The sequence below is a fragment of the Nuphar pumila genome, chromosome 17 (assembly GCF_984573655.1).
Source record: "Nuphar pumila chromosome 17, dmNupPumi1.hap1.1, whole genome shotgun sequence".
Taxonomy (NCBI): Eukaryota; Viridiplantae; Streptophyta; class Magnoliopsida; order Nymphaeales; family Nymphaeaceae; genus Nuphar; species Nuphar pumila.
The window spans coordinates 4969256-4994132 of record NC_143265.1 but is presented as its reverse complement, the minus strand read 5'-3'; the positions used below and the strand labels follow the sequence as shown (position 1 = coordinate 4994132).

The 24877-nt window shown below is 38.3% G+C and overlaps 2 protein-coding genes across 2 annotated transcripts in view; one reads left to right on the top strand and one right to left on the bottom strand.

The window, feature by feature from the left end:
- LOC149811423 (calmodulin-binding transcription activator 4-like) overlaps window positions 1-12882 on the top strand; it is a 112974-nt gene extending 100092 nt beyond the window's left edge. Inside the window, 7 exon segments of the mRNA XM_089993241.1 lie at window positions 5640-5685; window positions 7237-7747; window positions 9829-10205; window positions 10679-11364; window positions 11687-12073; window positions 12075-12279; window positions 12577-12882. Coding sequence (XP_089849367.1) covers window positions 5640-5685; window positions 7237-7747; window positions 9829-10205; window positions 10679-11364; window positions 11687-12073; window positions 12075-12279; window positions 12577-12882 — 2518 coding nt within the window.
- A 5282-nt stretch (window positions 12883-18164) lies between these two features.
- LOC149811422 (nuclear transport factor 2B-like) lies at window positions 18165-24551 on the bottom strand. The gene is made up of 2 exons (XM_089993558.1): window positions 24171-24551; window positions 18165-18517 (listed from the first exon to the last, which is right to left on the bottom strand). Exons 1-2 carry the CDS (start codon window positions 24465-24467, stop codon window positions 18443-18445), a joined length of 372 nt encoding a protein of 123 aa, XP_089849684.1. The 5' UTR covers window positions 24468-24551; the 3' UTR covers window positions 18165-18442.
- Window positions 24552-24877: the final 326 nt, after the last annotated feature.

Below are 24877 nucleotides of genomic sequence, written 5' to 3'. Positions count from 1 at the left end.
AAGTCTTAGCTTCTTTGATGAAATCAAATTAGACCTGATAATCTGGGTATCAATTCTGATAATCAGATTCACGCTGAATACTCAGCTCTCTACTAGTTAAAAAAATTTTGTTGCATTTATATATTGATTGTACACGCCAATAATATTCTTTTTCTTGTTCTAAGTCATGGATTCTTCTTCTCAAACTTTTCTCTCATCCAACTTTCTTGGCCAACTCATTTCTGAAAAACTTACCAATTCCAATTTCTTGATTTGGAAGAGACAAATTCTTCCATTCATTAAAAGTCAAGGTCTTTTTGGACATTTAAATGGATCAAATTCAGCCCCTTCAGAATTTATCATACAAGAAACTAAGGCTGGAAACGAGGCTGATTTTATACAACGAATACCAAATCCCCAATATGAGAATTGGATGAAGCGTGATCAAGCTGCAGTTGCTTTCCTTATCTCCACTATCTCTCAAGAAGTATTGGTGAGAATTCCAGATGAGTGTTCAACAAAAGAATTATGGGACAGGCTAGTGAAGACATATTCTCAGATTTCAGAGGCTAGAATTTCCTTTCTTCAGCATGAATTTCAACTCCTTACTAAGGGTTCCATGTCTGTCATGGAGTACTTGAACAAGGTTAAGAGCATAAGTGATCAACTAGCTTTTGTCGGGTATGAAGGGACAGACAAAGACAAAGTCAGGCAAGCCTTGAATGGATTGGGACCGGAATTTCATGTTCTTTCGACCTCATTGTTATGTCTACCCAACTTACCATCGTTTGAAGACTTGCAAGTGAAACTACTTCAATATGAGATGACCTTAAAGGGGATGTCACATGACACTAGTGGACAGGTTCTTGATACTGGTGTTTCTTTTGGCCAGGGACGTGGTGATAGTCATTTTGGTGCAGGCAGAGGATGAGGATGAGGTACTCCAGGGGGTGTGGGTTACTACCCACCCCGAATGCCTCTTCTTATAATGTGAAACATGTGCCTACCTGTTATCTCTGTAATAAGTGAGGTCACGTCAAAACCAACTATTGGCACAATCCGCAGAACAAAGGAAGGTTCCAGAAAGGTGAGAGCTCGTCAGGACGAAAGGAGAACCCTTCAAAGTTTGGTGGAGATGTGAAAGAGCTTCTTTTGGCCACATTGTTTGAACTTGATCTGAAACGCGATGATAAAGGAGTCGGGTACATTGATTTAGGGGCAGCTACTCATGTCACAGGTAATGCAGGTAAATTCTCTACTTTAACTCCCTATTTTGGAAAAAGTAACATCGTCACTGGAGACGGGTCACACCACCCCATCACCCACATTGAAAATGTTTCTATCCCCTTGCCTAAATCCCCACTTCATCTTTCCAATGTTCTTCATGCCCCAAATATTACAAAAAATATTATTTCCGTTTCTAAGCTTGTTGATCATGCCAATTCTTCCATTGAATTTACTCCGTCTTTTGTTTATGTCAAGGATCTACAAACGAAGGAGACGTTCGCTAGAGGGGAACGCTGGGAAAATATGTATGTCTTCCAGGAGGATCTTTCTACTTGTGTTCGACCTACCTTGAAGTCATCTCCTCAGTCTATGTCGTCAAAGAATATTCATGTGTTCAATTTGCAATCTTCAAATAAATGTAATAAGCCCAATTTTTGGCATTTGTGTCTTGGTCATTGTGGTTGAGTCTTTGTTGAGTGACTAGTATCTGATGGTCTTATTCCTGAGTCTAGCCTGATTCCTAGACCAGATAATAAAATGTGTTCAAGTTATCAAATGTGTAAGAGTCATGTTCTTCATTTCCATTCAATAAATGAGAGAGCTTCAAGGCCTTTTGAAATCGTCTGTTCCAATGTATGGGGACCGGCTCCTAATCCTTCTAATTCTTACAACAAATATTATGGTATTTTTATTGATAATTTCTCCCGCTTCACTTGGATATATTTCATGAAGAACAAATCGGAAGTCTTCTCTATTTTTTGTTGTTTTCATGCATTGTCAAAACTCACTTTTCTTGTAATATTTTACATTTTCAATGTGATAGTGGGGGGGAATACTCCTCCAGGGATTTTATCAATTACCTTCAAGATAATAGGATAAATCGTAGAGTATCTTGCCCGCATATACCCCAATAGAATGGAGTTGCAGAACGGAAACACCGTCACATTGTGGAAAGCGCTATGAGCATGATGCATGGAAGTCATACTCCCATAGGACTCTGGACAGAGGCCTTTCACTCTGTTGTTCACATTATTAATTGTCTGCCCATGAAGCTTTTAGAAAATAAATCACCTTATTTCATCCTATTTGGGAAACATCCTGATTATGGTGAACTAAAAAATTTTGGCTGCATGTGTTATGTTCATATTGACTCTTCTCTGCGAAACAAGTTTCAGGTTAAGGCATCCAAGTGTAGATTTGTCGGATATGCAGATCACCACAAAGGGTACAGGTGTTATGATCCTGACAGCAGATGAATTAAGATATCTATGAATGTAGTTTTTGATGAAAATGATTTTGGAGATGGAGAATATGTTTTTGCCCAAACCAATATGAATGCGCTATTTTATGATCCATGGCTCAGTGCAGAGCTCTTTCCTGCAACCAACAATGAGTGTTCTTCCTCCTGTGCTCAAGGAACATTCTGTCAAGATGGATACAGTGGCATACAGGAACTTGAAATAAAACATCCTCCAGACATTAACAAGTTTGTTGGGCAAGTTTATAGGAGAAGAGAAAGGGACTCACTCTTGACTCCGGATGATATTGAACAAAAAAAGCCTATGTTTCATCCATCCAACGACATTACCTCTCCAATTTCTAATACAGTAGCAATTCCGATCAGACGATCTGAAAGAGCTCGACATCCTATTGAAAGGTGGGTTAGTTATGAGAATTTCACCATGGATTTTAAGTTATTTTTGTCACAGATTGATAAAGAGACCGAGCCTAGACATTTTCATCAAGCCATTAATTCCAAAAAATGGATTCAAGCTATGAATGAAGAGATGGAAGCTTTGTACCAGTATCAAACATGGACAGTCGTCCCTCGACCTCCAGATAAAAATGTTGTTGGGTCACGATGGGTCTACAAGATCAAATACAAACTGGATGGGAGTGTTGAACGATACAAAGCTCGTCTCGTAGCAAAGGGATTCACTCAAGAGTTTGGATAGGACTATGATGAAACTTTTAGTCCAGTTGTGAAAATGGGCACAATTTGCATTGTTCTTTCATTGGTTGTAGATTATGGTTGGAGAATAAGTCAGCTAGATGTGAAGAATGCCTTTCTTCATGGGGATTTGAAGGAAGAAGTATACATGGAACAACCGTCGGGATATACAGAAGGAGATTCAAAGGAGTATGCATGCAGATTAAATCGAGCACTCTATGGACTGAAACAAGCATCTCGATCTTGGTTTGAGAGTTTCTCCCTAGAAATTCAAAGACATGGTTTTTATCAATCGCAATTGGATCACTCCCTCTTTATTCTTCGAGGTAAGGAGTTTACTATCTTCTTGTTGATATATGTTGATGATATAATTATTACAGGAAGTAGTGAGAATCATGTTCAAGAAACTAAAGATCTTCTGAGTCAAAGGTTCAAAATGAAGGACCTTGGAAACCTTCGATACTTTCTTGGAGTAGAGGTGGATAATCAAGAAAATAAACTTACTGTGACCCAACATAAATACACCCTGGATCTGTTAGAAAAGGGTGGAATGAAAGATTGCAAGCCTCTTGCTACTCCTAGTGTGCTTAACCAGAAACTAAATGTGCAAGACGGAGACCTGTATCATGATCCCACCAAATATCAGAGTCTAGTGGGAATGCTTCAATATCTTACTTTTACCAGGCCCGATATTACATATTCAGTCAATCAAGTTTCTTAATTCATGCATGAGCCAAGGACGGGACACATGGATGCAGTAAAAAGGATACTGAGGTACTTGAAGAGTACTGTTGGAGATGGACTTTTGTACACCAAAAGCAAATACATGAATACTGCTCATGACATCATTGCTTATTCAGATGCAGACTGGGCCGGAGATCCTGATGATCGAAAGTCAGTTTCATGGTATGGCGTTTTCATTGATGCCAATCTTGTTTCCTGGAGTAGTAGAAAACAGAAAGCAGTGGCTAGATCTAGCACATAAGCATAATACAGAGCGATGGTTGCTGCTACAACAGAAGTAACATGGACTAGACATTTGTTAACAGAGCTAAAAGAGCCGATTGCTAGTTGTTCTCTCTTTTGTGACAACCAAAGTGCTATTCAAATATCTCTTAATCCCATTTATCACAGCAAAACCAAACACATTGAGATTGATCAACATTTTATCAGGCAGAAGATTGAAGAAAAAGAGATTGAGCCCCATTATATTAGAACAGAAGACCAAGTGGTTGATTTGTTCACTAAAGGACTCACAAAGTGCCGTTTTTGGTTCCTAAAGAGCAAGTTGTTCATGATCCAAAATCATGCATAACTTGAGGGAGACTATTAGATAGTGTACTTGTTTTGTATTTAAGTTTGGATCTGGATCCGGATCCAAACTACTTGTATGTACCATGTCCACAACATAATGGCATACTTGTAAATACCCTCAACTTGTCAGGGTTATTGTGAAGGCTATGTATTAGGGCTTTTGCCTATATATTAATGAAATAGGTCACGGTTTCTCATTATGAAAAACCGTGACTCATTGCAGCCTCTCTCTCTCCCTTCTCTTAATTTCTCGTTCGCAGGTTTTGGAGAAAACTCACACCTGGGTGCAGTCATAAATGTCCAATTTTTGGACTTAAAAAAAACCCGATGAAATGGGCTGAGAGGGGGATAGGGAAAAAAGTTTTTGCCTTCTCTTCCCTACCCCGACGCTGCGACCCATCTTCTCCAACACCCCGACGCGGCGACGAGGTATCACCGTCTCCTACCCACATTCCGGCGGTGCCTCCTCTCCGTCTCTAACCCAGGTATGCATTCTCTCTCTCTCAATCTCTCTCCCCTTGTCTCTCTCACTCTTCTCGGCTACCTCTTTCTCTCTCTCTCTCAATCTCTTTCCCCTTTCCCCTCTGTGTTACTGTGTACCTCTCTCTCTCTCAATCTCAACAAAATGAAATGCCTGAATGAAATTCAGTTTGTTATATATGCTTATCAACCTTACCTTGATTTTTTATTACCTTCAAGACTTTTGAGTAGCTATTTTGGCATAATTTTCATTTAGAGTTGTTTACGTGGTTGGCTTATAACAATCTGTACTTGTTCAGTTTTCTTCCACGAGATGTCTTTGTATTGATGTTAATCATCATTTTGGATTGCTTTGAATAGTTTGGTCCTAGATTGCTTTCGGTCAATATGTCTGAAAGTGGACATTAGTGTTACTGGTGTTAACTGTTAAAAACTTAAAATATATATATACCCTCCCGTACCCCCGCACCCAAGTTTTTTTAAAGTGCCGCACCCTCACCCACACCCACACCCACACCCACACCCACACCCACACCCATGTGACATAGGTACAATTTAACACGTTGGACCTAACAACAGTTGTCACTCCCAAAAGGAAATTGTAGTGGGCCTAGGCATTGGCAGTGGATCGTGGTGGCACCTTTATCTACTTATTTGTTTATTTAATTTTGTATTCTTCTGTCTGCAGGGCATGCGAACACATTGTTCTTGTTCACTACAAAGAAGTTTCTGAGGTGGGAACTCAAACCAAAGAAACTTTTACTTGGTGATAACTTCTCTTCTTGTCTACTACTTTATACTGTTGTACATGTTTTCTGGAAATATTTTCTAGTACACATTGACTTTGCTGATTTGAGTTTGACAGACAACTTCTAACGTTTATATGTTCTTACTTGAGTGCATGAAGTTATATTTTTTATGTGCTTGTGCTATTCCAGTTTAGGATATTGAGCCAGACTCACATCTTGTAGTCATGACTATAACTTAGCCTGTTGTTCCTGTCAAAGAAGACCAAACTAGGGTCAAACAGCAAGACTAGCTGTATCTATAATTAACCAATTTAACCTTTATCACCAGTTAGTGATTTTCTTCCTAAAGTTTTTTTTTCTTTTATCTTTTCCATTTCTCCAAAGTTTTGTCAATTTCCTGCCGAACCCCCCTGTTGACTCTTTAAACTTGTATAGTTGTATTAGAAACTTTGGTTATTAAAACTAAATTAGGTAATGCAGTGTAGCCTTGTTGAATAGGTGACTTTAGCTCTTGCATTGTTGAAAGATTTTTCTGATTTTGCACAAACAACTTAAGTTGAACCTGTACATGCCCACACACCCACTAGGGGTGTAAACGCGCTGAGCCCAGCGGAATTTTAGGCTGTTTAGACTTGCTTTGTTAAGAAATGTCGAGTTCAAGCTTGGGCTCAAGCCTAAGCTATCAAATTTGAACTTGGTTTGGCTTTGTTCACAAGCTTTATGTTGAGTTAACCTCTTTTAGCATTTATAATGGATATGGCATCTCATCTTTTTAAAGAATATATATATATATTGAATATAAGTTCCCAAAGGTATCTTGATAATGTTGTGATATTTTCATATATGATCTCAGCATACAATAATATTGCCATAAGTTGATTTTATAACATTATTTTGTGTTTTTCTAAGATTCTTCTTTGCATTTTTTTAAAACTCAAAGTTTAGGCCATATTTATTACTTCAGCTTGTTATTAGAACTATTCTCGTTGATACCATCTGAAGCCCATAAGCTATCCAAGTAATCACAAAGAATCAATAATATTTTAGAATTAATTCTATTCCATTCTTAGCCGGAATCTTTCAATGCCTGTTTAAATATGCTTGGATCACAGAAATACAGTTGGATCCAACTCCACTTATTTACAATCCATTTATCCCCCAGATATTGTGGCCATCAATTCTCTTGAAGTTTCAGTTCTTCCAACTGGGCTAACATTGCACTTGTGCAGAAAGTAATTACATTTATCAGATTTTTGCAAAAGGTACTGGATTGTGCTTTCATTCTTGTGTAATATGATGTTCGTGGAAATGACTACTATTTAGGCATTTTTGCTGCATATTTGTGGCAGTAATAACTGTAATGGTATATAGATATGCAATCAGATTGGTTTTTTATTAACATTTTATTTCAAGATCTCGTTAATAGTTATATCCACATTATTTTTACTAGTTTTTCTGTCTGTTCTGAGCATATGCTGTTGTTGATAAGAGTAATCAGGTTCATCTTTCATCTTGCCTTGTTTGTCACTCGTGCAGGTTAGGTGGACTCCAGGTTCCGAGTCTAACTTGGTATCAGATGTTTCTTCCACCTTTCATGGGCAGAACATCAGTTCTTCTAATCCTCAAAATCCTGTTCATGCCCCTGGTCTTAATGAAGTGTATGATCCATCTTGGGGTTCAGTAACCCCAGGCGAAGTAGCCTCCAAAGTTCCTTTTGCCAGTGATTATGAAGATGACTTAGATGATATGGACATACCTAGAGAGTTTGGAGCTCAGTCCAATCCTGATGTCAAACAAACTCTCCGAAGGCTTGCTGAGCAGTTAAGCCTTGATGATGATGATGATAATTTTTATTATACTGAAATCCATCCTCTATATCACAGTTCAGATGAGTGGTCTCAGTTTTTTAGTGTCTCAGCAAACAATACACACAACCCTGAGCAGGATGTGCTCATAAATCTAAATGATCAGGAGCGAGATCAACATTTTAGTGGATGTGAGAAGACATTAAATGACTTAAAGATAAACTCATTGCTGCAGAATCCAGGTATATATCACACTCTTTCATGGCCAGATGTACATTATTTCTTGATGGTATGATGCAATTTAAAAAAGGACTAATACTGGTAAGAAATTGATTATGATGCATTTTTGCAATGGCTTTGTATTAAGCCAGTAAGCCACAGATACTGAAAGAGACACATAGTCCATACATCTCTTTCTGTCATACAAAGTCCCTGATCCTTGTCACCTTATTTGGTTCAGTATACATAAAGCATTTCGCTGTCAACAGTAAGCATGAACATGGTTATCCTACCAGAATTAATTGGTCTCTCAAATCCTCATTGTTCCCTTCACTGATAGCCTGAATTGTCTAGGTAAAATTAATGGTTTAAGATCTCAACAACATCTTCAAGATAATTAAATCTCTAAATTTGGATGTTGGGATAGTAAGCTATTGTTATTTAATTTTCTGGTTTGAGGCAATAGAGCTTCTAGCTCTATTGAGGTTATTTGATATTATTTTGGGCTACTTATAGACCTTCACTATATATGAATGTTTAACCAATTTATTCTCTAATTAGATTAAGTTCATATTTTTCAAAGATGCATGTTTATTAGGTCTCTTTAAAAAAAAAATATGCAGCATATGAATATAACCTCAAAGTTGTGGAGAGTGGCTAGAGTCAGTGGCATTTTACTACCTTGCGAAGGTTCAGAATCAACCAACATCCTATCCAAAGCATGAATGGTGATGGGTGATTTCAAGAACCTGTAAACCACTATGCTATGAGGTATTTTAGAAAACAAGGAAAAACATAATTATTATGTGGAGAGTCAAAATATATTCAGATGAGTTTCCTTCATGTTGTTTTCTCTCTAATATCCTAGATGGATATTTAGATGCTTTTCCTTGCAGGCTTTTTGCATTTTGGATTTTCATAAATATGTTTTATATAAGCTCTTCCAAGGCAACTTTTATAGTTCGTGCATCTTCCTATGCTGTGATTCACTTTTTTTCTCTCTGCTATTTATCAAGAAATGCATATTTGAGTCGGTCATAACTTTTTCTACAATGGCTTTTATCATTTGGAGTGAGTTTTGGGTTGGAAAATTGTTGATTTAGTGGGATTCTACTAGTCTTAATATCACTTTGTCCAATTTCTGTTGTGTATCATCCTCTCTATGTGTGGAATATAATGACTTGGTATTTATCTTAAAAAAATTCTAACCAAATTATATGGCTATCCACAAATAGTGGAATCGTTTGCACTTTGCATTAGTTGGTGTGTGATGACATGATTCAATCTGGCTATTATTTTTCATTATTCTTAGAGATATTGGAGCAGAGGCGTATGCACCGGATAACAACATAGATAAAAGCGGGCAGTTCTCCTCTCTATTCGTGTTTGATACATCTCTCTGTGGCTAACATTCCCCCAAAACTTTACTTAAGCAGTCTTGGAGATTGTGTAATGCCTACTCTTTGTTTGTTTACACAGTAGTTTTCTTCCTTCTCTCTTCATCTTCAAATTCCTATCTAATGACCCTCCTGAACGTGAGGAAGAAACAGTTTTTTTTTTCCTTGGTTCCTTAATCTTCCTATGGTATGAACTCGGGATTTTTTCGAAAGTTAGTTAGAGAAGAAAACCTATTAGTTAGTTAGTATATGGATATTCGTGGTATAGTCATACGACACCGAGGAAACTGTCTTTTTCCTAATAGACTAGAAACTACTCATCCTTCTTGTTGCTCTGCACGCGAACATACTCCTTGCTTCTAGGGACATTGATCCGAAGCTGGAGTATGGTCCGTGTGCCATTTTTCTTCTCTACCATGACGAATCATTAAAAAGCTGATTTTCGACATTAAAAAAAAGAAGTTTCTTTTTTAATGCTATTTGTCATTGTCCATTCCACGGATTAAAAATTAGTTGTCCTCTTTATATTGTCTTGGTTCTTTTATCAGTCAATCTTAGGTAATTTTTTACTCTGAACTGTATCACCTGGCATTGGTTACTTTCCCTTGTCTAATGAAATACTCCATATTTTTGTTGTGAACATTTGGATTAAAAAATTATTAAATGAAGTGCCAGAAATTGACTCTTGTATTTCACATTCTTTTTAGTCAATCAGCATGGGCAGCCATGGAGTGTAAAGTCTCCAGTTGAAAGAAAGGGGTCTCCATCTTGGAAAGAAATGTTGGAGTTGTTCTCAAGTTCAGCTGGTTCTGAAGAGAAAAGTCCAAATAGAATAGGTGGGCAGTACTTTTGTGGGTTATCAACAAATGGGACAATCAAGCTTGGTGGAGAAGCTACATTAGATCATTCTAGTACTGGAATTTCTAGCACGTATTCTCCTGAATATTGTGCAACCTTGTTTGATCAAGAAAATCATCTAGGGCAACTTCCTGAAGCTAATTCTGGCTTGACCATTGCACAAGTACAGAGATTTATCATTCAAGAAATATCCCCAGAATGGGCATACTCTACAGAAGGTTCAAAGGTATTTTCTTCTTTCAGGAAGGTGCTTATTGTAAGGGTCTCTAATCATAGTTGTTGGTGCCATAGGATTTTTTTTTTGTTATAAATTGCTTTGTATGTAAATTTAACTGCCCTTGATAGTTTCCCAAAGATTTTCCTGTAAAATACTTGAGGGGCTGTTTGGATTAACCCTCAATCTGCGTGTACATATTATGATTCTACAAAATGGTTAATCACTTTCTGGTTGTATAATAGCATTATTTCATCATTGGTGGTGAAAATTAGCAATGCAATCTTTGTTCATTTCCATGGTTTATTTCTCAAATGATATATTCACAGAATTTATTTATTTGATCAGTCAGTAGGTTTAGATGCTCCCTTATTTTCTGCATTCTGTATGTCAAATAATTGGTCTTGAATTTTTAAGTTTCTTCTAGTGATGTTCAGACTGGAAGTGCTTCCATGATATTAATGTGATTTCCTAGTTCTATGCAGGTTATAGTAATTGGGGATTTTCTTTGTGACCCATCAGAGTGTGCATGGTGTTGCATGTTTGGCGATGTTGAAGTTCCATTAGAAATTATAAAGAAAGGTGTCCTTCGTTGCCAGGCTCCTCCACATGTGACTGGAAAAGTCTCTTTTTGTATCACTTCCGGTAACAGAGAATCTTGCAGTGAAATAAAAGAATTTGAGTACCGTTTTAAGCCTGACAGCTACTCTGTGGTTTACAGTTCACCAAAACCTGATACAGCTAGCTCAATGGAAGAATTGCTGTTGCTTGTTAGATTTGCACAAATTCTTCTGCATGGAAATGTCCATGCTTCAACAGAAAATGATCAGGACTCAAAAGGCACATCCTCAGAACTGTTAAAAAAGGGTGATAATCGATGGGTTGGAAATATAGATTCAATTTTAGATGGTACAGAGAATTCTTCCAAAACTAAGGATTGGTTATTGCAAGAACTTTTGAAGGTGAGACTAGACGAGTGGCTTTCAGAGAAATGCCAGAAAGATGGAACTTCAACTTGCTCCCTGACCAAGCATGAGCAAGGTGTAATACATATGATTACTAGCTTAGGTTACGAGTGGGCCTTGAGTCCAGTACTTAATTCAGGTGTCCTTGTCAATTTCCGAGACAACAATGGATGGACTGCGCTTCATTGGGCTGCAAGATTTGGGAGGTAATTGTCAAATCATATAGATTCTTCGTGAAGTTCAAAACCATGCTCCTTGTACCCTTCTAGTGTGTATTCCTGTGCCATGATAAGCATAATTTCACCTTACCTTGATGCTTAAAAATGTTGTAGGTCCTCTTTGATTTATGTATTTTTCTTTGCATGCTTGTCAGCATTCATTTGGAGACAATGTTATCTGCTGTCAGATATAGTTGAGATATTTTAAACAGTTAAACCACTTCACTTGAATCTTTTAGCTATAACCGGACAAAAAGATGGAAATGTTTGTGAAATATGACAAAAATACCATGTAAATCATATGTTGCAGGGAAAGAATGGTTGCTGCTCTTTTAGCTGCTGGTGCATTTGCTGGAGCTGTGACAGATCCCACTTCACAAGAGCCAGCTGGTAGAACTGCTGCAGCCATTGCTGCTGCCAATGGGCACAAGGGACTTGCAGCATATCTTTCAGAGGTGGCACTTACAAGCCATCTCTCATCGCTGACATTGGATGAAACTGAAATCTCTAAACGATCTGCCGCTGTTGAGGCAGAAAAAACTGTGGAAAGCATATCAGAGAGGAGCAATGTGCAACTTCATTTGGGTGCTACAGAAGATCAGCTTTCACTGAAGGATTCTTTTGCAGCTATAAGAAATGCAGCTCAGGCAGCAGCCCGGATTCAATCTGCTTTCCGTGCTTATTCCTTTAGAAACCGGCAACAGTGCAAACGGTTGTGATGATTGTGATTTGACTCAAAATGACATTAATGAGATAATAGCCGCATCAAAACTTCACAGGGCTTCACGTAATGTTCGTGTTCACAAGTTAGATATTGCAGCTACCAGTATTCAAAGGAAATACCGGAGTTGGAAAGGGCGGAAAGACTTCCTAAAGCTTCGAAGAAATGTAGTGAAAATCCAGGTGGGATTTCACCGTTAGCTTACATGATGCATGCAGCACGGCCCTTTGATGTTTATGGATCACCTTAACGCACTGATCCTATCTCAGTCAAGTTGTCTTTGTTCCTTGATAAAAACTTTTAATCAATGTGGCATTTTATGGTTTAGGGCAAAAGTTTCATTATCTAAGAGCTGAATATGAGATCTCATTTCAAGATGTTGCAATTATGTTGCCATTAGCATTTTTTATTTTTGATGTATATTGTCTGCACATGCATATCGTCTTCAGTTTCACATTTCCTTTTTCCCTTCTTGTCAGGCTCACGTGCGAGGACACCAGGCCCGTAAGAAATACAAGGAATTCTTGTGGACTGTTGGAGTACTCGAAAAGGTTGTACTACGTTGGCGTCGGAAAGGCATTGGTTTGCGAGGTTTCCGAGCAGAGCAAGAATTTAACGAGGATGAAGATGATGACATACTCAAGCTGTTCCGGAAACAGAAAGTGGATTTGGCTCTCGATGAAGCAGTCTCTAGAGTGCTTTTGCTAGTTGATTGTCCCAATGCTCGCCAACAGTATCGACGCATGCTCGAAAGCTATAGGGAAGCCATGGTAAGCTCAATTTAACATTTGAATTTACTTCTATTGCTGTAGCATTTGAGAGTACCAAAGATCTTTTTTGTTGTAAATGCTTTTGTGATATGTTCACTACTTGTCTGGACTTTGTGACTAGTCACCACAACATCCAATAAATTTTCTTCTCTTGGCCTTTTGGCAGGCTGAAAGATATGCAAAGGGTTCACATGGTGATGATGATTCCATGGAGGCTGATGACTTAAATCAGTTCTGGTATTAGTTGGTTGTCTGGATTCCTGTTGTTAAGATAGTGAGCTTGGATCCTGCAAAAAGTTAAACGTAGATTGCACATCAAATGGTTTTTTCAGAAGCAGAAGATTTGTACATAGTCCAATATGTCTAGGCCTAAAAGCACTGGAGGCCATTACACGTTACTGTTGGAAGCTTGATCATAGTCGAATCCAGATCCAAATCAGATCGACAGGGTTGAATCCAGATCTGAAATATATGTGGTGGTACTGGAACAGGTGAAAATAATAAAAATTAAGCTATTTACACGTGAAAAAATGGGCCATGTCAGATTTTGATCCGGATCTAGATCAAATCCAACTTAAAATACTCATCCAAATCCAACCGCTGAAAAGTAGGATTTAGCAAAACCGAATCCCATCTGAATCAACATTTGGATCAATTGTAAAGACCAAAATATGGAAATGATGTGTCGGATTCAATCGAATATCCGATTAAATGTGAATTCTTCACAGGCTAGTTGCCTATATATAATTTACCTTAAAAATAAATTTCTATCTCCTCAACTGACCTCATGAAAATGGTTCGGGTTAGGATCCAGTTTGAACGTGGGATTGGTTTCGGATCCATTAGCTATCAACCGACATTGAGCAGCCCGGGTTGGGGGAAGTTGCCACCTTCTTCTTCTTCAAAATAACGGATTAATAACCCGTTATTATAAGCGCCATAACGAAAACAAGTACCTTCCTGTCAAATAATCATATTGGGACGTACGTGTGGGAGAGTTGGAAGAGAGATTCTGCATAGAGTTGTGGAAGAAATGGAAGGGGAGGAGAACATGAAGATGATCCAGACGGCCATCCAACGGCTCATCGAGGAGAATCGGGAGGATGGTGTCGTCTCAGAGTGCCACGTCATCACCGACGAAGACGACCGGGTCTTGCTTTCCCGTTTGCTATCCCAGGTAAACTCGTTCCTCCATCACTCTCCCCTTTCATGAGAAAAAAAGAAATACCAAACACGATAAATGAGAAAGAGGATGGATTTTCTTCCCATTTCTTTTGATGGGTAGCGATGAATTTTTAAAGTGAATTGTTTTTCTTTCCGTCTGAATCGTTTTTTGGTCTTTTTCCGCGGTGAATTTAAGTGGGTGGTCGTCGATTTTAGGCTTCTGACGGGTTGCTTATTTTCAGTGTTTTATTGCATGTTTTTGTACACCAGACCATACAAATATGATCTTTATAGTCTTTCTAGTGGGAAAAAAGAAATATGTTTATACATGTTTTGAAAGAATCTAAAATCAATAGATCACATTGCATCTGAGTTTTACAATAAAGAATCAGGTTTTCTCGTTGAAATAGTCCGATGACAGCATGTTTTTTAGTAAAACAAGCAATAATAAATGCATCTGCAGATTGAGATTAAGCATAAACAGCCTGCAACATTGAAAACTGATCTGTCCACACTATAAGCATGTAGGAGGAATCAATCACTTCAGTTTGGATTGGCTTATTTATGGTAAGCCCGTCCAATTGGGATGAGAGAGAGAGAGAGAGCTGTAGCAACTTTGTTTTTTTTTTTTCTCTTCCTGTTTCAGGGTTGCCTACTTTTTTGCTTTTACTTTGTTATATATAGGAGGCAGTGCTAACTTTTGAATTTGGTTCAAACAAGGCCGTATCTTATCAACTACATAGGGATGCCCAGGTTTAAATATACTTACATTCGCGGGACTGAAATTTCGAATCTCAACTGTGATTTAAATGTTGGAAAAGAAGATATCACTAAAAAGATCAATTTCTATAATTCGTCTTGTCCATGAATGTTCTACAAATTTGAAATCGTTTACTGTTGTATCAAATATGTTCTGGTGTGAATATAAAGTTAGAATTAGCAAGGCGGATTTCCTTTTAGATATTGTTCTGTTTGATAGAACTTTCGCGTACGTCTAAGAAAATTAGTTCCATAATAGTGGGCCTCTGTTGTTGAAATGGTATAATTCTAAATCTGAATTTTGTAATCTTGTGTTCAATTCTCCTGTTTGTCTGTTCGGAAGGGAGAAGGATAAAAAACTGTTAGTCACAGACTAACATTATCCCTTTCCATATTCTTCTATTCCAATATCCCCCATGATTTTCAGCTGGAGTGGCTTAAGGCTGGAACCCAGCAGCATTCACGGGTATCCATGACCGAAACCGACCTTTCCGAGTCTGCTGAAGCAAGTGAAGTATGTATCAAAGAAGAGACACAGAGCATTTAGAAGCCTGCTGTGGCAACCGAGGAGATACTAAGAGACCTTACAAGCTTGAAAAGGCAGAACCAAATCACACATTGGTTGCTTTCTACCATGATTGTGGTGACTGCAGTGTGGCAGCTATCAGAAGTCTCTATTTTACTACTCGTGAAGCATAAGATAAGCCACCCATTTAGGACATTAGGAAGCTTAATCTCAGGAGCATTTAAGGGAGCTGTTGTTGAAGCTGACCAAAGTAAGACTTCTGAGAACAACCCTACTGTTGAACTGCCTCCTCTCCCGCTTGCAAAAATTCCAGACCTTCCCCATGGAGACGTCTTATCCTTAATTACAAACAGCAACCAGGAATGATGCTGCTGCAAGTTTGTTACAGCTGATTGCCTGCCTGTAATGTGTGAATGCAACCAAGATCACCATATTGTTTTTCTTATGTGAATGGAATGTTTTGCCAAGATCAAATTTATGTGACTTTTGTATATCACTAGTTGGGATGTAAAAAAAGTATCGTTTTTCTCCAATAGTTGAATGAGATATGGTTTCCATTTTTCCTGAACTGTATACTTCTAAGATGGAATATTGTGGCTCTTAGCCACAATAAGGTATAGCATGTAGAACCAGGGCTCTGCATTGGAGATCGGTCAAGTTGCAAGATTCAAGAGTCAGACCCAGTGTGACTTATAACGTTGCAGAATCAAACAAACCATCAGATTAACTCGCTGACAGACTCCAGGTCATGCTAGAATTATTGGTTAATAATCCAACAAATTCAACTCTCATATGTCCAATTACATCAGAGACCAAGCCAATCACGTTCCTCCAGTACCAGGACTCTCTCTCTCTCTGAACTTGGGGGTCTACTACCAGAGAGCTCCTACTGCTCTGTTCCTTAGAAATATGAGTAAACTAAGCAAACAGATTACCAAACTCTTGAAGAAATCAAAACGCTGTAGTACTATTCTCATCCTTTTATGGACATTTGTGTATGCCATCAAAAGTCCTCGATGTCCTGGTATTCCTGAGTTTTTATACAGCCAGTAAGAATGCCAAAAACCCAAAATAGTTTTATATATTTCCTGACATCTTAAAGCTGCATATGGAGTCTCCTAAAATCCAAACAGAAAAAGGAACAACCGACTGGGATCAAATTTATATCTTCCTAGAAAAAGGAAGCAGTCACAGTATACGACTGTTTGTGGGTCCACCATCGACACTATAAATGTGTATGTGGAAACTTCATATAGTATGGGCACCCATGTGGATGGCTGGAACTCTTTCAACCGCTCATGTGGTTGGGGGGGGGGGCGACCCACTTGACCAAGCTCTCTTTTTCTAGGCCATGTTTGGAAGTGAAAAAATCTCATAAGAAAATTTTACATATGAAAATTTCTAATATTTACATATAAAAAATTCTCTTTTGATTACTTATGAAAATCAAACTGAGAGAGCAGCTTGTCATATTAAAAAATTAATGAGAAAATGTTCACATAAAAAACTTGCATTTTTTTAACAATTTTTCTTTCATTTGAAACAATTGGAAAACTGTACCTTTTTCTTTTTAACTCACATTTTTTCTATCATTTTCCCACTTCCAAACCTGCCCTTGGTTTTGCACTCACAATTCTCGAACTCCTTTCTTCACTTGGGTTTTCCTCTTTATTTTAACCAAGCTATAAAAACATCTTAGTAAGCCATTTGGTGGTGGACCTCCACTAGGATGATCAATGAGCCGGCTAAGCATGCATGCCGCAACCCTGTCAAACCAGTTCATTTGGACGAGCTGGGCCACGGTGGCATGTGTGCTGCCCAGCCTTCGGCAGGCCTTTCAGATCATTTTTCAGCTGGGCTGTAGCCCATGTGGACCAAGTGGGAATCAGAAACCTGGCTCAAGTCCGAGATGTCAGGGTTTGATGAACCAACATTCTCACATCTAGTGGAAGTATCGGGCCCTTTTTTTTTGTTGCTGCCATTACACCGTCAGAATACGCCAGAAAAGGGGTCTAGTTCGCTCTACTCCACCCCAATCTTTGCAGTCAGAGATTCATACAGACAAAGGGGTGGCCATGCTCAGCCTGGCTCATTGCGACGTCCTACCCTCCACCATGTTAGTTAAATGCAGCCGGCGACATGGTCAATCTCCAAGATGGATGGAGCTCAGCATAACCACCACTAAGGGTTCTCTCGGCCAATGGTGTGCACGGTGTTGGCTCCAGCAGATTGATAAGGTGGTGGACCATTCCGTACTGTGATCGATTTGAGATTTGGGATGAAATTGCTGCACCAAAGGCCAGGCAGCCTGGCTCAACCAGCATGATCAAGGTGCCAAGCATCACCATTATGAACATGAAATATACCAAGCATCCGCCTCTTCAAAGAGGAGAAGCCAGACGAAAAACAGGGTTTTTTTCATTGCAATCTAATGGAAGACGGTGAAACCAAGTATACCACTGACAAAAATGACCAACTTAATTTCAAAATGAGGCGTCAATATCAATCCCTACGTTTGGAAACAAACACAACCCCAGCCCAGGGACCAAAATAATGCATATGTATCAAGTACCTTGTGCAAAAGTTTTGACATCCCATTACAAGCTACAATGATATCCTTCGAGTTACAACCATTGAAGGTAATCTTTGGACTAGACTATGTTTTTTCATAATCGAGTGTCCAAGATTTCGCTTCTCTTGTCAATCCAGCAGAAGGCAAAAAGGAGAGAGAGAGATCACAACCAGGGTGACAGCACAAGGTTAGATGATAAACAACTTTTAGCTTTCAACCCCCACAACTAGTTTGGTTTTCCATAATCATCATAACAATTGACCACTAGAGCAGAACTACCAAAAACAGTTTTTTTATCATTGACATATAGCTGGTGTTTTAGTGAAAAGAAAATTCACGGGTCCTTGGCAGATAACTCGAGCCAAAAGTATCATCTCATATTTCCACACTCCAAACAGACTGAAAAAACAGGACAGACGAAATGCAACAACTCCATAAAATAAACATCCCAAATCCCAAATTTGGGCACCACAATATCAAGGATAGCCCTTTAGCAGTACAAAGTAAACCCCTCAAAACAATTCACCACTCAAACCCAATAATGTGCTGCATTTTTAAGCATAATTCAGCCGAAATATGTCATTTAAGACATAAAAGCTCCCTTGTGGAGTTGGAATCAAATGGAACATCTGGAATGAAAGCAAGCAAGAGCTCATCAAAATCACAAGAAAAAGCTGATATAGACCAATAAGAGAATGAACTATTTCAGATCAACAAGACAAACTGAATACTAACTTCAAATATATTAACTGTTAGCCGCTTGAGAATAGGTAGTTGACCCATTAATGCTATAAAAATGACAAGTTCCTGAAAAGTTTTCTTTGTATCTTATTTCTAACCCAATAACAACCTACTTGCAATTTGCAATATAGAATATATTTCAGCATTAAAATACAACCATCACTAACTACTAATATTATGATGATGTGATGCAACATAATAGTTGCAGTAGTAGTTTAGACTGGTTTAGTGCCGGTCAAAGTTATTGCAACAAAAAACTGAAAGCAAAATCACATCATCTTTTCTTCTGTCACCCACCTGTTTTTCACATGCATAGTAGTCATAGAAGCAGCATCAACAGCAGCAGCAGAAACATCACAGCGAAGTCAGGGCAATCTAAGCAGTAAAAGAGGGAAAGAAAGTGTAGAGGTAGGGAAACAGGAACAAAGGATTGTTTCTTTATCTCCTTCCCTTTTTTCTCATTTATATTGAACCTAACAAAGATTTTGCAAAACTACAATTGAAAGTCTGCAGTGTGTGTGTGTGTGTGTGTGTGTGTGTGTGTGTGTGTGCGCGTGTGTATTCAAAATTCACAATATAAAACAAAATGGCATGTCATCTTAAAACTGCAAATTACTTGTCTAAGCGATTATGATTAATAAGCATTAAATAACAAACACAAGTTAAAAATCAAAACATGCATAACTAATGTCAATTTTTAAGAAGAAAATCATAACTGTGAAATAAAGGACAAGATTATTTTAAAAACACATAGTTATGGCACAAAATAATCATGTTCAAGACTACCAGCATTAAACATGATCATTTGCAAACGCGAAGTTTTTTATCCCCACATGACTAGTCTGGGAAAATTAATAGAAGAGCAGCACGTGTAACTTCCTAATAGTGCTCCCCTTGTTAATCAAGTTAAAGTTACGAAACCAAAAGCAAAAAATTGAATCGAGCATGTGCCACTTCAGGTGGATATTAATAAGTTCACTGTGTTCTTTGCATCTAAACAATTCAAAGGCATATGATAGTTCCACACATTAATTAATTGTCAGGGCTGGGAAACAAGTTCAGCCACTCGTGGCTTGGCTCATGTCCCGTTCATCTCGTTCAAACTCGTAAAATAAGCTCAAAACAAGCCAAACATGGAGTATGTGATCGGCTCAGCTAGGCTCATATAAGCTCATTAAATAATAATAAATATACTTTAGGTAAATTTTACATTCTATAATATAATAGTGTATAACAAATGATTGAAGTATTTGGTTTGCAATCAATAGGTCAGAGTTAAAATCTTATTGCTTCCAGCTCTGAAACAATCCATTTTTTCTGCAAACAAGCCAGCTTGAGCTCAGATTGTTTAGCTCGGGCTCATAAAGAACTCGAACTCAGCTTGGTTCGCCACAAGAACGAGCCAAGCTTGAACACTTCAGGCTCAGCTCATTCCGCTTGTTTACCAGCCCTAGTCACCGCAAAGAGACACCTTTTAATGTGCTCTCTTTGTAAATTTAATAAATGCCCTTGGCAGTGACAATTAATGCATGAAACCACCACTGTATTTCTAAACTTGCTAGAAGCAAGCATATGTGGTGAAATCACTACATCCACGTCTAGAAAAGAACATGGAAATTCACAACCTCATAGACACAATACACACAGCACATATACATGTTCTTAATATTTATGTATTTATTTATTCATTGTTTATTTGTCTATGTGCACGTGTTAGCAGAGTTAAAACTCCATAGATTCTGTTGTTATAGAACTACAAACTAGAGACCCAAAATGTGGGTCATAGGCTGCACCGCTGCAGTTTCAAAGACATAGCCCTAACTTTCTAGTAAACATAGCAACCATGGTTCAACCATAATCATCAATTTCAACACTGCCACAGTATTCATAGGATATTTTGTCGTGAAAATCTTGGAGACAAAGATGGATTTTCTAGAAAAAAATCTCAAAAGTCGAAAGCTTTATCAAAAGCAAGAAAGGAATAAAAAATACAAACGAACAGGGGCAACTAAATTTTCGTTTAGAAATGAATTTCTCAAGAACTTCTCTGAAAAAATTGAAATAACACAACAAAATTAACATGATTTTTAAAAAAAATGCTGAGAAACTGAATTCTCTGATAAATTGAAGATTTGTTTTTTTTGTTCTTCAAACCACAAGGAAAAAGTGAGAACACATGGTGATATGTCATTTCTAAGAAATGATCATCCACTTACAACTTGCAACATCAATGGCAACACAAAAAAGGCCATGCGACTCAAGACCATCCCCCCTCTCCCTGATTATCTTTTAACACAAGATAAAAAATAAACACTACAATCAATTTTAAAATCCAAAAGCTTGATGCAATTAAAGGGGAAATGAATTGACAAGCAAGACATTAAAAAGAGACGTCCCTCAATGCTACCAAAATCCAAAATGCTCATTAATAGGCCAAAAATAAGTATCATAAACATGGCCTTTTTTGTTCATATATATTACCAAAATCATGAAGAATTTAGCTTCAGCTAACAGTAATAATTCAAAAATCACAATTACTCCCTATTAAGCTATAATTTGAAAGAAAGTGTCCACAAGATAAGGAAATTAAACTTGAACCTATCCTATGAAAGATTCAGGCCCCAAAAGAAAGAAGAGCAATCCAAAATCACATCAACCAACGCAGACAAAATATCTTTTAGACAAATCCGGATACACCAAAAATAATCTATACACTTTTCATAGATGACAAATTCATAGCCCATCAGGCCACCAGATATTGGAGAAAATGAAGTTCAGAGTTCAAATCCAGCGAGAAGTAAATGAATCTTGGAGCAATACAATTTGGTTTATCAGACCACAAGGATGAAGGTGCAGATAAATCTAAGTGTACATGGACATGTTATGCAGTGAATCAAGACCATGCTAGCATATTAAATGCCACTTTGACTAAAGATGATTGATTCTTAAAAGAATGAGTAGATTCTTAATATGACACTATTACTAGACGGGAGAACACCTGCTCCACTAGAATGGTAAAAGCTCCAAAATGAGTACCCCTTAGAACACTTTCTGTAGTTTTATATGAAGCATACCAGTGAAACCTAAAGAAAACATTGCATTTACTTGACCACCAAAAAGCACTTCAAAGAAGGGGGAATGCATCCAAAATGGAAGTCAACAATGGAACCCACCACCCCTACATTCTGAACTCCTTAAAAGTTACTCAACTTTACAAACCATTGCGAAACAAATAAACTCATTCCAAAAACTACCATTCAGAACAAAAGTAGGGTGATCATGCCAACCGACCCAGCAACAATGCATCAGCATCAGCATCAGCAATCACAATCATATCCATATCAATCCTAATGCGTTATTAGGACATAGAGAACAATAATTTTCTGGCCTGAACAAGCTTAACTTGACCAAATAGTCCATACCCAATTATATCCGAAATAATCATTAAAATAACACCCAAGTCCATTTTAGAGGCCATTATAATTCATAAAGCTAGATGTTTAAGCCTCCCTCCAGTTCAGGTAGCTTTGCTGATTAAAACAAAGAAAAGAAAAAGAACTCATGCATCTTTTTCATTAGATTATAATGCAGTAATTATGATATATTCACAACATTCAACATGGTATTGTGTCTTGATGGAATACAGATTTGAAGGATACAGCAGTAAAAAAATCATAGTTCCACAAGCATAATTAAGAAAATTAAGAAAAAAGATCCAACATTAACCATCCATATCCTAAAAGATCACCTTCAAAGCATCAGTCAATTTGTCCTTATAATATAAGTAATCATTCATATAGAAAGCAATCCAAAGGAGTTGATGGAGGCAAACTTATGACCTTGTTCCACGCATGCATCACACACAGTACATGGCTGTATTATGGGTAAAATCCATAGAAGAATCTCTAAGCCTTTCATGCTAATTTATCTCACCACTGGAGTGAATGGAACAAGTCATCCTGAATATCAACTCATGATGCATCATGCATCGACGTAGACCCAAGACGCTTGAGCAAGGAGTCGGAGCTATTTGGTCTCCTCCATGTGCCAATGACATAACTTGAGCAAAAAGCTGTAGGACATACTCTTGTACACAATGCGTGAAGGTGTTCCAATAAAATGTTCACCTGACTTAAGGCAGAAGGAAGGCGGAAGGACCCTTCACGCATTATTATGAAAAGTGGAATAGTCAGGTCATCTGTAACCCCTGAAAACAGACATTGACTATCTCTTAAAAAGAAAAATCCTCATACTTTTATGTACAAAAGCATCCTGAATCACCTAAGGATGCTAGAAACAGTTCATCTCCATGAACAACCTCCAGAACTTGACCAATCCGTCAGAGTTAAGGGCTTCAACAACAGAATCTCATCAACCAATCCCTATTTGCTAGACTAGGAGCACAAACTCCTCCACTACGACAATCAATATAGGACACCTAGAATGGTTCATTTAGCTACTAACATCATTGACTATCTAGAGACTGGACATGAGCATGGCACTCCTCTTGAAGGTTGAAATCAGCAAGTAACAGAAGCAAATCAATTAAGGCTTGACTCAGTCATTTTACATTCCACTAAAACTGAATCTAACCTATCGTTCAAATATAATTCCCTAGCACGTATATATAAGGAGCACCATAAATGTCACTACTATAAATGCTTCCAACACCTCTTAGAAAACCAATAGAAAGAAAACGTACATTGTAATCGAATCGTCACCACATCAATGAAACAAACCCTCGTAACCAATTCATCTTTGCCGCATAAATTGTACTAACTTAGAAGGCCCTTAAATTCATATCCATTAACCCAAAACTTCAAGAAACAAGAATAAGATTAAATGGTAAGAAGAAAAAAAAACAGTGGTAATAATCAGCCAAACATACATTATAATTGAATCATCACCATCATTAATAAGTCAACAACCCCAAAACCTGATCACACAAAAAACCCAGAAAACCCCAAAATTGTCATCCAACAACACCAAATCACAGTACAAACCCCGAACAAAAGAAGAAAACAAAAACATTCCCACCTCATCAAATCTACAAAACCCCCTAAACCCTAGACCATCATCTATCAACACCTAATAACAAGAATAAGCACCAACCCACAGAAAAAAGGAAATATAAGTTCCATATCATAGAATCAAAGAACGATCTCAAAACCCCCCAAACCACCAAACCAAACCCAACCAAGTCAACCACAAAATCTCCCCAAAATCCCTAAAAACCAACCTAGCAATCCATAAACTCCAAATACCATCCATCAAAACCAATCAAATCAACCAAAAAAAGAAAATTCCCTAAGCCCAAAAAACCCCAAATCAAGTTCATGATCTCAGGCAAACATAAAAACATTATAAAACCAATCCACCAAATAATCAACCAAACAGAACCCTAATCCCCAAATCACCATCCACCAGGAAAAGAAAAAACAACGGATCAACAGAACCAACAAAAGCATACTAAAACTGGTTTCGAAAATCATGCCGCGGAGTCGAGAGACAGAGGCAGAGGCAGAGAGGGGGATAGATGACCTGGCTGAACTTAAGGGGGTGCTGCTCGCCGGAGAGCTGGAGGTTTCCGGAGACGAAGACAAGCATGCCGCCGGCAGGGCCGGAGGGCTGGCAGTCGACGGTGGTGATGCTGTGCTGGCACTGCTGGAAGGGGAGGGAGGTGAGCTTGGCGGCGATGGCCTGCGCGCCCTGTATCTTCTGGCCCTCGAAGGTCAGCATTGAGCCCTCCTGGTAGAGGTTGGCGAGGCCCACCCTGTTGGCGTCGAAGGTGCTGTAGTAGTGCTCCACGAACGCCTTCGCCACCGCGTCTGGATCCATCGAGATCGGATTAACGCTCACCACCGAGATCCAGCCTACACTTCCCTTCCTTCCAAGCTCTCTCTCTCTCTCTCTCTCTCTCTCTCTCTCTCTCTCTCTCTCTCTCTCTCTCTCTCTCGCGAGCGTGAGAACAAGGGCGACGAGGAATTGCAGCGAGGGAACATGCCGATTATTTGAGGAAGGTGATAAGGGTATTTTTGTCATTATATATATAGCAGTCCGATGTAACCTTATATCCGACCCGAATCCGAATTCGATTAGTCGGATTCGGTAGCCAAATCCAGATCCCATTGAATCGCATTCGGTATAATTTTGCATTGAAATCCGAAACCAAATCTTATTAAAACCCGAATCCAATTAAGTGTAAATATCGGGTTTTAAACTAGTTAGATCTGGATTCAGTTCAATTT

What these genes read in the sequence shown, in the direction of transcription:
- LOC149811422 (XM_089993558.1), bottom strand. Translation starts at nt 24,467, where the DNA reads ATGGATCCAGACGCGGTGGCGAAGGCGTTCGTGGAGCACTACTACAGC. An exon ending in ACCCCCTTAAGTTCAGCCAG is followed by an intron (nt 18,518 to 24,170) that starts GTCATCTATCCC and finishes CTTTCATTCCAG; the next exon opens with ATGTTCCATTTGATTCCAAC.